At 38.5% G+C, this 15,422-nt stretch overlaps 1 protein-coding gene across 4 annotated transcripts in view; it reads left to right on the top strand.

Moving 5' to 3' along the window:
• LOC122570993 overlaps nt 1-15,422 on the top strand; it is a 78,140-nt gene that overhangs the window by 49,389 nt on the left and 13,329 nt on the right. For all 4 annotated transcript variants that reach the window (XM_043734105.1, XM_043734108.1, XM_043734106.1 and 1 more), the window contains 2 exons: nt 6,475-6,601; nt 7,590-7,760. In XM_043734105.1, the coding sequence (XP_043590040.1) occupies nt 6,475-6,601; nt 7,590-7,760 (298 nt within the window). The remainder of the gene's footprint in view (nt 1-6,474; nt 6,602-7,589; nt 7,761-15,422) is intronic.

Here is a 15,422-nt window from a genome sequence, read left to right on the forward strand (position 1 = left end):
TTACTTGAACGAAACTTTCGTCTGAAAAGTCAATCTGAATTTTACAATTTTACATCCACGTCGTAACTTTTCTGTACGTTGAAAGTCAATGATCTCTCGTAGCTTCGAGGCCCGTGAAATTGACACGTCACGTCTAAGGCATCAGAGTTCCGTTTGTCAAATCTCTCCTTTACTCAAAGAAAAATCATCGAGATCAGAGTGAACAGGCGAAGCGGATACTCGACAGATTCGAAACGGATAGTTGACAGATTCGAAACGATAGATAAATTTCGTATCGCCAGGCGATTCGTGAGGAAGATGCAATCTCTCGTGGCATGCACCTTGATACAGAACGCGACATTGCAGTGGGTAATCGGTCACGTACGATCTCGTACTGCGATCTGCTCTTCATCCATGCTCATTCGCGACCCATTCCCTTCGCATAATCCCAAGTTATAAGGCGGAAATGTTGCACGCATCTGGGCGAACGTGGTCGATTACAATCGGGCGACGCGTGTCCATGAAAATGCAGGCTAATTGCACGCATTCCGATTCTTAACTCGAACTGTTGACCATTTACATGCACGGACAGCTCGATTGCGGTTCCCCTTTAAGATATCATTCGATCTTCTGATAATTTCTCCCAATCTCACGGTTGTAGATTTGTTGAAAGAATTAATATCGCAATGAATTGCCACGCATGATGAAAACTCAGGTGATTCTGATCCATACGATATTATTTTACGTTTACGTTTCCTCAAGTATAGATATTTAGGTGTCGTCGTTCTATTAAACTATATGAATCGTATAGCAGCGTTTCTCAACGTTCTTTCTAAATATTTACAAACATGAAAGTATGAAAATATTTCACAAGTATTATACAATCTATTAAAAGACTGGCACGACCGTTCATAAAATGATCCCAGAAGAAATTAATTCTGTTGCATAACAGCGACACGAGCCAGAAACGTATCGCAAGTTCTTCGGTATCTGTGAATCGGATACAAGCGAAACACTGCCGGGAACGTGATTAATGGCTGCTATTAGTGGCGAAGAAACCAGGACGTTCGTAATTCGTGAGCTGGTTACCAAGAAGAGACAAGTAAATATAATTTTATGTTCGTATGTTCCCGAGGTAATTCTTTAGAGGTGATTCAAGAATCGACGTTTCAAGAGCAGAAATTTCACGGCACAATTTGAACGCTGAAGAAATTTTTACCGACTTGATTACGGTATTTTTATGCAAATCTAATTTTTATCCACGCAAGAATCCGGATCTTGGAATCTAGATCAGTGTACAATTTTCATTTCTGATTCGTAGGTAAATTACCTTCAGTTAAAAGGATATTTTTTACCCACACTGTACATTCTATACATTTCTATACGTTTATATTTCCTATAAATATATCACATACTTTCCTGTAAATATCCACAGTTTATTAATCACGTTAGACAAATTTCGATTCGTCGACGATTTAGACGATTAATCATTCTTCCATTCGAATTATGGAAATCATAAATCACAATGTGATTTAATTTTAACAAATAATCAACCACGCAGAGTCCATAAAACAAAAGCGATAGTTTTCCTCTAGCTGCATTAAAGTATCCATTTAAATTCGACGGATTAGAACAGCGTGGTAAATGTTTCGACAATTCGTGGCAACGACATTCTTGTTTCGACCACTGACGATTAAGTGCGTGCAAATACACTTGGTGAAACGCGTGTGAAATTGCCATTCTTCGTGCGATGCATTCATCAAACATTATACCGTAAATTATGCGAAATACCAACTAACACGTTAACCGATAAGAACCTGGAAATGATAAGAAAGTGGGTTTCTTTATTTTTTATGTAATTCGATAGTGATTATTAGTGATTATTGATTAGTGATTATTATCGATCGAACATCCCTCGAACGCCTCGGGCACTTGAAAAGACTCGCGTAGGAAAAAAGATGAAAATGATCGTTTCGCCGAAAATCATGGGAAGCGTAACTTGTCTGTTGAAATTAATTATACGAAGCGTTGAACTGTATAGGTATTAAATCGAACACCCTCGAATTTACTTTTTTCCGGCCGACGTTGCCAACTATGTCAATACGAAAAGAAAATTTGCATTTTACGCGAGTAATGGTTAACGAATAATTATTTTCGAATAACTGGTGCTCCGCTGCATCGAATAAACATTACTCCAAATAATATCTCCTCTTGGGTTATTCATTTTTTACGTAGCTAGTTATAAAATACCACATGCCGTGATTCGCTTCATCGTTGTGTGTAATATCGAACACTTGAAAATTTCATGGTTTGGTTTAGATTCAAACATTGGAGATAATAATATTGGCTCTGTGACTGAAACGTTTCCTTTATTTCATACTCCTCTGTACGTTTGTGAAATTTACAACTTTATTTATATTTTTATTTTTCTAATACAATAACGCACATTTCATTTTTTACGAATAGTCTAACTCGTTATTTGATCGACAATCGATGATAAAACGTATTATTCGAATCAAACAGAAACGTACAAGTTACGAGCGATTATGTTCTAAGACGAAGCTCGTTAAGTTGATTAATTATCTCATCAAACATCGTGCCTGATGAAGCAAACATCGGTCTTTTTTTTCGATCTCGAATATATACGAAAAAATTAATTAAATTTCACATACGATACCCATCTGTGTCGAACGACAGATAAAAATCCAATAAATTTCATTTTTATCGAGCTATGCTAATTCCATGTTCTCTTTTTTCATGATTGGCAGATAGGTTTTCAACACGTGCGTGCGATGGAAGCTTAACACGCGTCAGTTAAGATTCGTTCGTCGACGATAAAAAATATTACGTTAACTACCTCTCGATACGTAAAATGCGATCTGTCGACTATAAATTTTCCCGGTGCATAAAATAATACCTTGTGACCCACCGGCCATCTGCGTAACTCTGGGTTTAAGCTGAAACGTATTTCACTGTAATGGCCCTCGCGTTGGCAATTCATATTTTCAACCGAGACCAATCAAAAACATTGTGTGTACATATATATACGATGGGAAAATATCTTCCCTTTCCGGATGCTTGATAAAATTTTAAGGCCATAACGTATCACCATGATGTTGCTACTCGATTTCTAAGGGTTAATATATAGCATTCACGGTAATATTTTTAATTCATTCGAAACCGGTTTATTATCACAAATATTATAGTTTATCCAATCGCAAAAGTTATAATTACTTACGAAAATTCTCGTCCACCCTGTAATAAGAATCTTTGTTAAAATTTCGTTTTTGTTACAATAATCTTATATAGTAAGATACGTGCAGTTAGTCTTATACTAATCGTAAATATCAAAATATTTCCATTAAAATAAGAATTCATCAATTTTCACTGCAAAATTAATGTATTCTGTTAGAGTTTGCCGTTAGGCCAGGTTTCTGGCACTGTCAGCGACGATTACTATTTTTGAAAGATATATTTTAACTTTTCCAGCATCCGGGTACTAACAGACAGATTGGATGAGAATTAGTAATGATTCGATGAATTTAGACAGCGTATATTGTTGGGGCTTTCATATTTTCACCTTTTCCGTATCTCAATAGGAAATACGCTGTCATAAACCTCGTAATTTTCACCAGTCATACTTCGATACGAGAGCCAATCAAAGTCTATGTATAGAGTCTTAATAGAACAGAGAAATAGACTTTTAGATAACACGTTCTTCGGACTTGTAACAGCATTGCACAGGGTAACACAGTAGAGCAAAATAATGAACGTTATCGATGAAAATTTAATGAAATAGTTCTAGACATCAAGAAATAATCATTCAGCAACCACCAACGCTCGTCGTTTATTGACACTTCAAAATCCACTATCTTGGATGGTTGCTGGAATTAACAAGAGAGAAAATAATTATTACTTTATTATCATCTCACTTTATTATTACTTTATGCGTTAATAAATTTACATAAAACTACGGTGTATTTTAATAAAAATAATTCTTCCATAAAATATACAAAAAGTCTCTGTAAACACATGCTACGTATACATATACATATGTATGTGTAATAATATCTCTATCCAAATAAGACAAACCGGAGTCTTCGCTAGTCAATCCGAACACGAGCACGGGCCAGCTATCGGGGAAATCAACAGAATCATAAAGAAGAAGGTATCGCGTCGTAAATTTTGAGCGGAACAAGAAAAAGGACTAAAAAGAATCCCTGAATAACCGGTACTACGGACTTCGCGAGAGAAGCTATTCATTCTAAAAGCAATTAAAAGGGGAGAGAGCAATTAATCGGAAGAAGCAAGGTACGCATTTCTCTAAACTAACGTCGAATATCCGACGAGCTTGGTTCTCTGTAATCCTAAGTCTCGCCGGAAAGTATTTAGATGTGATCGCGATAGACATCAACAGGCCGAAAAAAGGCACTTTAACAGACGTAAGAAAACTTTAAAGGATGTGCTAATATTTCCGGACGTGATCGAACGCGTGCCTTCATCGACCATCTGGGATTCTATTAAACATCTGTTTCTTTTTCTTTCTTTATCGTGTAATCATACCGTTTAACTCCCCTACAATTTTCCCAACCGTGTTAAATTGCGAGAATGATATGACACAAGAATTCAAGAGTAAAGATAAAATCTATGTTTTTATAGAAATTTTACTAGAAACTATAATTCGAAAGATATGAGATTGCTCTATCGCATTGTTTCGCACGTACTTGATCCAATTGTACTTTTCTAACGTTAGAAAGTGTTTCCAGTTTGAAATTAAACACATTGAAAAAAGTTGATGTCGGTGTACGTATATGATTTTTCGTTCCCATCTTACGTTAAAACGTTAAAAGTCCTTCTTAAACGAAAGACCGTTATTAAAGATGTATAAATTTCGCACGCGTTTCTAATGAAACGTTGATAAAATTTCTATCTAATCTTAAATAATAATTTTAAACGTCCACATTTTTGACCGGGACCGGATAATTAATTACAGGATAATTCAAGGATTTGTCGTGGGTTATATAACGTCAAAGGCGTAACCGTGAAATTAAAGTAATTAGAAGGTTGAAATAAATGCGCGGCCGCCTCTGTTGACTAAAATTAATAGCGGTAATTAATCAGTCTTAAAAGTTTTATAGCGACCGAACGTTGTTTGCGTATATCTTGCGCGAGATTTTTCTCTGTTCGTTGATTGGTTTGTCACTTTTGCCACACTCAACCGTCCACCACTATTTACATATAAATGTCCTCAATAAAGAAATTTAACAGAATATTCCTCGCGTATTTAAGTCATCCACTGTCAACGGTTTGGTTGCGACAAAATATCGCTCGTGATCATCTGTGACAAATTTAAGGTTCGCTACATTGTACAAAGACGTTTTTGGCTCGATATAAACGGAAGTTGGAGCACAAAAGAATCACAATGACGTTACTCGTACTAAATATAGAAAATTAAGTCGGAAGACTCGTTAAATACTCGTTTAATCGTTTCTTCTATCTCTTTCCAGTAACCTGCCCACCAACGTTTCCACTTTTACATTCAGATGACGCATCGGTGTCTTTCATTGCAGATTCATTACGAAAGCATCGCTGTTCCATTCTGCAATAATAGTATTCGTATGGCGAGGCTTCTCGAACGCGAAATTACCGTTCTTAGCATCTTGTCCAGCGAGGCATGTTGCTTCCGTGCTGGGAAAAAAATGCCAAAGAAGAATCTTCCTACAAGCTGGAATCGTATCCCGGCGTACGCGCGTTTACGGTAAACTACGGGCACACGAAACAGGCATAAATTACACGTTCGATGCATGTCGCGAGCGGCGCATCAACATCAACGCAACGTGTGCCCACGTTATGCACAATCGAGCCGATGGCACGCGTGAGATAAGTTCGGACGATGGGAAACGCGAAAGAAGCGGTTGGAATACCTTCATCGAAACTTCCTCGTCGTTTTTTACTAACCGCCATAGTCCTTGCTCGAACGGAAGTTTGGCCCCGAACGATTCCCCTAACCACGATGAAAAATCAATTTCTCATTTTCCTCACTCGTGATTCCTTCTCGCATCTTCGTGTCTCAATCGTCTGCCTCGATTTCGTAACGATAAAGACGCGATAGTACTGATAATAATTTTGCATATGGTTGTAAAGCATCGTAGACATCAAAGTCACACGGGAGTTCGCATTTAAATGCTACTGAATTTCTCAGTCAAGTAAAACGTAGTAGCAAAATGATGATAAATAAAAGACGTAAACGAAATTTATCTCGTGATAAGTCTATTTTTGTAGACTGCATTTTGAATAGTCATGAATACAGATATGGAAATACAGAATGAGGAACTACGGAAACACGAAAATGTTTTAGAATGAAAGAAAAATCAAAGAAAAAACTGGTTGATTTATTCATGACCGAAGGCAAACAACAGACGTTCCTTCGTCGTTCTTCCTCATGGACGTTTAGCTTGGAAAAAAGGTACAGTAATTCGCTCCACTTTGTTTCAGAATGCAGAGGAGAAGATGCTTCTTCTAGTCCTCGTCCTCGCGGGCTGCTTGAACGTTCTCGAGATTGTTCGTTGTCAAGAGCTTTCGGTCATCAGGCACTCCGATGGAGACATTTTCACGTTGGAAGGTAAGCCGAGCATTAAATGCAATTACAAATGCTTTTTCTTATTCTTATCCTCTTGACTCGAATAATCAGAGATGGAAGCTGAGGGCTTGGTGACGTTTCGAATAAAGCCACGATTCTTGTTCGCGGAAGAGCGAAACCGTAAATTGCGTAACCGTGATTTGCAGGGTTGGAGAAATCGTACGGGATTTGATATTAAAAACAACGGAAAAGAGGAACGTGCACGTTTCGCGCGGGACCGTGAAGCACAAGGGGCGCTAGGGAAAAAAGCTCGTAACAAATTAGCCATGAAATTACAATGTAACGATTTGACAGCTGTATTTCACCTGGCCAGATTATATGTCGTGCTCCGTCCGTACGACCACGGATGAAGTTCTCCCCCGTGGAAATTTATCTACGATCATTACTACTTAAGTAATAGCGCGTAAAAGTACAGTTACGTGGTGTTCTTCCTGCTTTCCCGAAAGATCACTCGGAAAGAACCGAAATCTCGAGGACGATGAGATAGAAGTATATTTATATGCCACGCTAAAGCCAATAACGTAGATAATCTAACATTTTTCCACAATACCGTACATTCAAGATTAATAATGTATTCCCAACATTCTCAGTTCGTTTCTTAAACCTGTATTCCTTCTCACGTAACCTTCGTGTCTACGTAAGTTGATTTCGAAGCATTTGTTAACTGAAAGATCCTTGAGTCGAAAGAAATCAAACTCCAGATGATTATCGCGTCTAATAGAGGAATATTATGTTATTACCTAAGTGTGACAAAATGTGATCTGCAATAGGAACTTCCTTGCATCTCACTGTAGTAAATTGCAAACTAAATTAGTTAACGAGCTATGCGCATTTTCCTCTTTTGCATCTCTCTCTCTCTCTCTCTCTCTCTTTCTCTTGTAACTATAGACCATAAAACATGGCAATATAAAAAAGGAACGAGTATCTACTCGCAGATTAAAAATTAAAAATTACGAACACGATTGTTTAGGTTCCTGCACGGAGGCTTGTACGGTGCTCAGCAGCGGAACAGCCAGCCCTTACACACGTAGTCCTTCGACCGCAGGACTCGTTCCTCTCAACAACACCTGCACCTGCCAGTGCAACCACGGCCTCCCTACCTTCCGGGAGGATCTTCACATCTGCGTGAATGATATTCACGGTAAGCCGCTTTAATCCTCGCGCCGTATGGTTATTTTCTAATGAACGCAATCAACTCCGTATACACGTCGATGCTTTTCTCGCAATTCGAGTCGGTCGAGTCCAATATGAAACCTTCAGTCTGGAAATAATCCGACTGAATGTGCAGTATCTTTTCGATGATGCGTATCAGAACATTGTCGATTTCCCGCCAGTATGATTATCCGTAAGAATCGAGTGCACCCAACGGTACCACACACGTGTACGTTTCGCGATGGTCCATTTCTGCTGCGGTCGGCAGAATCGGTCCTTTCAAAGGTCCTTTGGTACTCGATCGATGACGAATCCTGCGATATTTATCCCTTCCAGACGGCCACGTCTTTCTTCGCAGTGCCGAGAAAACGATTCTGAAAGTACCGTTTCCAAATGGCGACGATTTCAGAAACACGCTACATGTAAATTAACATAAATGTATAACTGTCAAACGGAATTTCACCTCGATTTCTGGTTGTATCTTCTCGAATTTCGGTTTTTAATACGCATAATCCCTTTTATTATAATTAAATACGAGCAAGTTGCATTTTGGTAGCCGATTGCAAATGCCTGCCATTCGCGTAAAACAGACAGTCTATCTGACTGTTTAACGACCTTACACCGGACAAACAAGCGCTGAAACGCGATTTAGCCGAGCGGAAGATTTTTCTCTGACGCGCGATACTATTTCAAGTATCATTGTTTTAACCCTTGAACCCGCGAGCAACCGGATTCTCGATTTGCATACACAGAAAGCATGGAACCTGCGAGTTACAACTTTTACGGTAGATATTTTATAGAGGATATTATGTAAATAGATGGAAAAGTATAGTTCAAATTCGCGCCACGGAGATATAACGTGCTTGGAGAAATGTTACAAGTCCTATAATTCAATCTGTTGGTAATAATTTGTTTCATAGTCGAGACACTCCTGCGTTTCGTTTCCCTGTTTGTAGCTGTCCTCTTCGTAATTCCATTCAGCTGTGTCTTCTCCTTTTCCGCGATCGAGCAGTTGCATGCACGTACCGTTTTCAATTGAACCGTGTCATCAGAAATGATTGCCCTAGCTGTTCATGCAAATGGTTCTCGGACCACGTACTTCTGCATGACTTTGCTGCTGCAGCAAACAACTACACGCGTGCAACACGCTACAATTTCAATGGTACACGTTATTTGCTGAAACAAGGAAAACGAGATTGCTTTTTAAAAAAAGTCAGATTGTTCAAGGGCGAATGAAAATTGAAGCTGCAGCACGAGGAATGGCGAAACTGACAGATAATCTCGTTATCGTACTCGGAATATTCGATCCGCATGACGCGGCACCGTGAAACGTATAGTTAAGTCGATATAATCAAAGGGTAGTTGACCTGACTAATTGGGTTAATTTGCAATTTAAAATGTTTTACGTGTGGCCCGTGTTTCAGAGGAAAATTAATGAGGAATTTGCTCTCATAGCGGTTAACCACACACCTTGTATTTCTGATTTCAACGTGTTCGATCGCCCAGCAACTGTATAATGCGTTATACTTAAAACCTCGTTACACGTCACCTTGAATATTATCTTTATCGAATCTTGTCCATAAAGATGTGGACTAACAACTTAAATGTAAAAGCATGTACGATTATGGATAACTACAATATACGTCACCAAATGTGAATATTGACACGATGAAGACGTAACGGTAAAAAAGAAAATATTGTAGCGTTAAAATGAATCGGAGGAGAATTTCTGTTTCTACGTGTCCAAAAATTAAAAGGTTCAAAGAAAAAAATTGTTTAAAGCAGATTACACCGATATTCTAAAAAGGCTCTCGCTCGAAGTATCAGAGTGACATAAAACTAAATTTTCGATCACAGCAGGCTCGCTAGAATTTACATTTCTTTAATCCAAAGCAAAGAGAAAAAAAGAGTGAGATGTAATATATTCAGTGTATCATCCGATGAAATCTCTACGACCTCTGGAGAGCCATAGCAACGGTCTTCATCGATCTCGATTTTCTAGGCTCGCCAGAATCGCGACAAGACAGTGCGAAATCGCTACACTGCAACGCTATCAACCGGAGATTTCGATGCGCGCACAAGATACGAAAGCGCGAAAAAAATTACCGCGCTATTATTCACTCGTATGATGATATCGGCTAAATTATTGCTATCTACGAAACCTACTTTTCTAAAACTTGTACTAATCGTTAAACTTTTCATAAAAATTCTCTTATTAATTATATAAGTGGGCTAACAATGTTTACGCGTTTATGGGAAATTTAAATGAGCAAACATTTACAGAATATGTACAAGGATATATAGAATATCCAAAATAAAATAAACATTATAACAGTTGAACGATAAAACGAATTTCTATTTAGATTTCATTTTACTGGGTGTATTCATAAACGTGTAAATTTATATAAACATCAGCGGTATAATTATCGATATTCAAAACTATTCAAATTTTAAAAGATACTATTTTTCATGTTTAAAAAGGTCGTAAAATTTATGCATTTTTAGAGAAACGTCCAACACACTTGTAACTTACTTTTGCCTAAAAAGAAGAAAAATTCCATCAAATGTATAAATCTAAAAAGTTTAGACGATGATTTTATTCTTCGGTTATTATAAGATATACTTGATTAAAAAGAGGAATTTAAAATAGGCATGCGCTGCATGCATAAAAGTACGAGTGGATTCGATAGCTAGGTATTCGCTAGTCGAGAAGTCGTGATTCGTCGCCGAATATCTTGCCCAGTGATCGTAAGCTATGAATAGTAATGGAATACCTTCACGATTGCCGACCCACGTAAGGACCGTGCCCGTTGCACGGTATCTCATTAAAGTTCACTGCTTCGTATCAAAAAGTTCAGATGATACAGCATCCGCGATGATTAGCGCGCATCGCGTGTACGAAGGACGAAGGAAAAAAAGTCTGGCACCTGAGAATACGAGAACAAGAAGTTACAATAACTAAAAAAGACCTCATAAGGAGAGGAGTTATGGCAGAAATAAAAGGGAAGCACAAAGACGTGAATGAAAGGAATTTTAAGGAAAAAAAGAATACGTGGAAAGACAAAGGACGGTACGAAAAAAATACAAGTAACAAAGTCATCAAGCTTGAGAATGACCTGCTAATTCCTGGAATCTCCAAGTTCTATTCAGATTTTAAAAGATATGTTACCATTCGTGTTTGAATGGCAATGAAAATTTGATGCCTTTCAACGTGATTAATAAAATTATCACAAAAAGCAGGTGTGACATACATCTTATATATACATGTGTACCCACGCAGACGTTATTATATACAGTAATTTTGTTCAATTGTTAGTATTCTTTGTGTATCGCGCTTTATATTCGATACACGTTGCAGCAAAATGATTCTATTCCTAAGCACTGTAATTTCCTTCCGTCCGCACGGATGTCACTGTTCCTTGCCGTGCATTTAGCTGATACGCGTCACATCTTTTAAGTATTTGTCATAATCTTAATTATTAACGAATTAAAGAAATTCTCAGACGTCGTTTAGGTATCGATCCAATTTTTTTACACACAATATTTTACACGCGCGAAAAGTAAAGAAAGCTTTCAAATTTGAAATTCATTACTTCGAATAGTATAGTTGTCCTGGACAATGAGTAGTTTACTTTATGACCTCGAGATCGTGGCAGAAGGTCGCATGCAAGTTTCACCTTATGACCGAACCCCTCGAGCTTACCAAACCAGCAATAATGTAACCATGCGACCCTAATATTTCATGTGCACACGTATTATGCACAACTTATTTTCCATCAGGCTACTTCGTAGACGCACATGACAAACGAAGTAACATTATTGTGCGCAGAGTTCTCCGATCCCATTACCATTTGCACAAATTAATTACAGCTTAGACGCAAATTTCAATAGAAGGCAACGAACCGCTAGTTTTTATTTGAGGCCACGCTAACATCTATCTAACCGTTTAATGAGGATTCAAATTCAATTGGTTGAGTAAGTGTCCCATTGTTTCTGGCGTCACAATCGTGACCTTAATCTCTCCAAGACCAATAAACCATAAAACGACTGGTATTCCTTTGCTATTCATGCGATCTTAATATTAATTGCGATAATCTTATGAGTTGTACACGTGTACGGATTATTGGTAGAGCTCGAAGGAATTATCTCACCGATGGTTAGGCTATAATTTCTCGTGTTCTGCGTTGAGGCAACTACGTGAAACAAGTTTCCCGACAAAATTGGTAAGGGATTCTTAACCAAGCTATGTTCCTTACGATATCCAATCGATGATAAACACTTGAAACGCATTGCGTTTATTAACTTCTTAATCATTTCGTGCATCGACGGACTGTTAATCGCACTTTCATCTTCATATTATTTAATATTCAGCCAAGAAGACCAATGCAATCTCTACGGTGAATTATCGATAAGTTTCGTAATATTCATTTGCAGTAAAATAGTTTGTCTTCGGATAAAGAAAACCATTTACGAAGATAGATATTTATCCATCGTCTTCGTCTTCCTCGTCCAATTATACTCGATACAGGTTTATTACACTCGTAAACTACTTAAAATGAAGCAGGAAACAAAGTCGAAGATCGTGGTACGATATAACGTGGACGGTCATAAAAATCTTCGCTTTATTTTTTGGCATAACCTGTTTCAATTACAACAAGCACAGAACGTAACCTCTTCTTGTAACTGGATAGCCTTCGATGCTAAATTGATGTCGCGAGATTACTATCACGATAAAATAATCTAATCTCGATAAAATAAACCATCATCGCAAATTTTTTCTATGCTTGTCTGTAAATGGAATTCTAACGAGATGGAAATGAGTATTTATTAGTGAATAATTGAAATCACGCATTCCACACGGGTATCCGTTATTCAAATGATATAGTCGAACTAAAACTTAGATTGCCTATTTTTTAGATAACTTCTAGATTGTTAAATCACGATTGAAACGTCGTAAAATTTTTTATATTTTCTCCACTGTATCACCAATACTGTTTTCCTTCCTTGTATTTTTAAACTCTACCAGTGCTTTAATTCTAATTCGTCGACGCTCGAAAGCCTATCAACTCTTCTGTTCCGCACAGAGACGTTTAACAAACATATATTTTGGCAAGCTCTTATTTTAGCACATCTTTTATAAACGACGCGTCGTAAAAGCATTCTTCTTGCAAATATTGTGTTGAAGTAATTACCTCAAGAAAAACTCTACACCTTTTTCTTTTGTATATTCGTGACCTGAAGACCGCTGTTACGAGGAGAATAGAATTTAGTGAAAAAATTAAAAATAAGGAGAGGTCCATATTATTGTGAATATCCTGAATATAAATTTTGTTTTAGCTTACAAGGTCTAGAAACATAAGAGCTATAAGTAGATTTCTATTGCTGTTTCTTGTAGCCTTCAGCTAGAACTACACACCAAAGTTAACCTTTTGGAAATGTCCTTTGTTATAAATATGAACGTGCTCCCTATCATACTCTTCTTCCTATTGTATTGTAACACTGTAAGAGTGAGGATCTGGATCGGCATACACCTATACTTATACTTATACTTATACCTATACTTATTTCAATATATTTTTCTATTACAAATTCATCCACTCGTTCCTCTATCAGTCAACCTCAACATATTGCGTAAGTCAGGACGCACTTGACAGCGAGGGTTGAACATTGATACATCCAGAAGCTCTTTACTGGCCGAAACTATGCAGCAATGCCGTATATTCTCTCGACGTTGGCATCTATCGGAATGGCATTCTTCGTCGATTTCACGTGCCTAAAAACCTGGCGAACTTGCTTGTCGAAGTATACGACACGTATCCAACCGCGTTAACAGTACCTCGGTACGCGGATTATCGCATTAAGGTGTCCTCGAGGACTGTCCGGAGGAACCATGTCGGGGAATTAATCATGTCGTCAGGATGGACGAGTCTTTCTGCGTCTCGGGGCCGTGTCATCGTCGCGATACATCGTTCTCGTGAATTTCACAGTTTTCTTGTCATCAATTTTCGCCGATTTCCCGCGGCATCGGAGAAACAGCGCCAGGTTTACCCGCTATGCGAAAACAGAAGACATATTTCACAAGACCAGAAGATATTTCAAATTTCACACGAAATTCGCTTCTCGTCGCTCGATCTGTCACGTCGAGATTCACTCGCGTATTAATCAACGAAATACCGCTTCGACGATTCGACTGGAATCTTCGAACATCGGATCTGCTTCGCGAGTTAAAGAAGAGAATTCAGAAATGCAGGAAACGGTGATTCATCGAGAGAATCCTAAGCAGTGTGTTTAACCGAGGCATCTGACAGAAAATTGCGATTTCTTCTTCATAATAGTCGGAATAATTTATGGATAGATATCGTACGCGCCTGTATATCTATCGCGTTTTAAAGTGTACGCGAGAAACGTTTTAAACGGACGTAGTAATAGGTACGTATCTGTTTTTCACAGAGGCTGACGCGTAACTCGTGGTAGCCGGTAATTAAAAAAGCTGAGCACAAGCCAGTGGTTCGATGCCGGCGTCGTCAGGGTCAACCGGTCGTGTCAAACGTGTCCCTTGCCGTTTTGCAAGCCCGCTCGTGTGTCCTATGCAACCGATAAATAACAGATTCGCGGTTGTATAGTTGCGGCGAAGTCTGCACGCCAAGAGAACACGCGGTGCAACCGTAGGTTGATCAAAAGTACCGCAAGGAACAATATCTCTTCCTCCTTTGACTTGTCCACCTCGATAAAACCATCTTCACGGCCCCGCGACTAGTAAATGCCAGTACGTACACACGATTTCCAGTCGAAACCACGATCATAGTAGCGTAAAGTCGACAATAGTCGGTGGAAGCGAAAGTTTCATTCAGCGAATAAAAGTCTCCTTCGTTATATCGTTCAAGAGATTTCAAAATAAGAATTTTTTTTCGCAAGAATTTCGGTTCACCCTGCGAATTAGGAATTTGAAAACTCTGTAAGAAAAGAGTACTTTTTCCTCAGCACCAGTCGTGTTAATTTATTTCAGTTACGGTGGATAGTTTTTGCCTTTGAAGTCAAACAATACGCGAGTCCTTAACGCTTGTTGAAGTAGAAAGAGAATCACAAATTGCAAATCTTCTCTTAATAGGCAATATATAGTTATCGTAAATAATTATAATCCTCGGCCATTCTGATTATTCGTAATTATTCCATTCGTATACACACTCAGTGTTCGAGCCACGTTTATACTAAGTTACCTAACAACCACGGTCAAGTTAAGTAAATTCATTGTAATTTGTTCACTGTTTACTAATTCCTACGTTTTTAAACGAGCTTATGCAGAGTTTCTCTACTTCTACCGTCTCTGCAGCGCCTTCCCTCTCCGTGAACATTAATAAATCACGTGCAGACGTTCATTCATATCAGGCATTCTTCGTGTTAAACCATCAAAAGAGAATCGAACGACGGAATTTACCACAAAGCTGTATCAGCATTGGTATTCATCGAAACCGAGTGGCTATAATTTCACCATACCAATTCCAAAGTGACTTTATCTACAAGAGCCTGTGGTTCGCGGAGCGAAAAGGCAGGAAGATCGGTTTCGAGGATTGGTCGTGGTTCGACGGAGGTCAAGGTTCATCGGCGAGTATCGTCCCGTTCGCTCACTTCCCGGGGTCGAGCTTGCTGATCG

The sequence above is a fragment of the Bombus pyrosoma genome, linkage group LG9, assembly GCF_014825855.1.
Source record: "Bombus pyrosoma isolate SC7728 linkage group LG9, ASM1482585v1, whole genome shotgun sequence".
NCBI classification, from domain to species: Eukaryota; Metazoa; Arthropoda; class Insecta; order Hymenoptera; family Apidae; genus Bombus; species Bombus pyrosoma.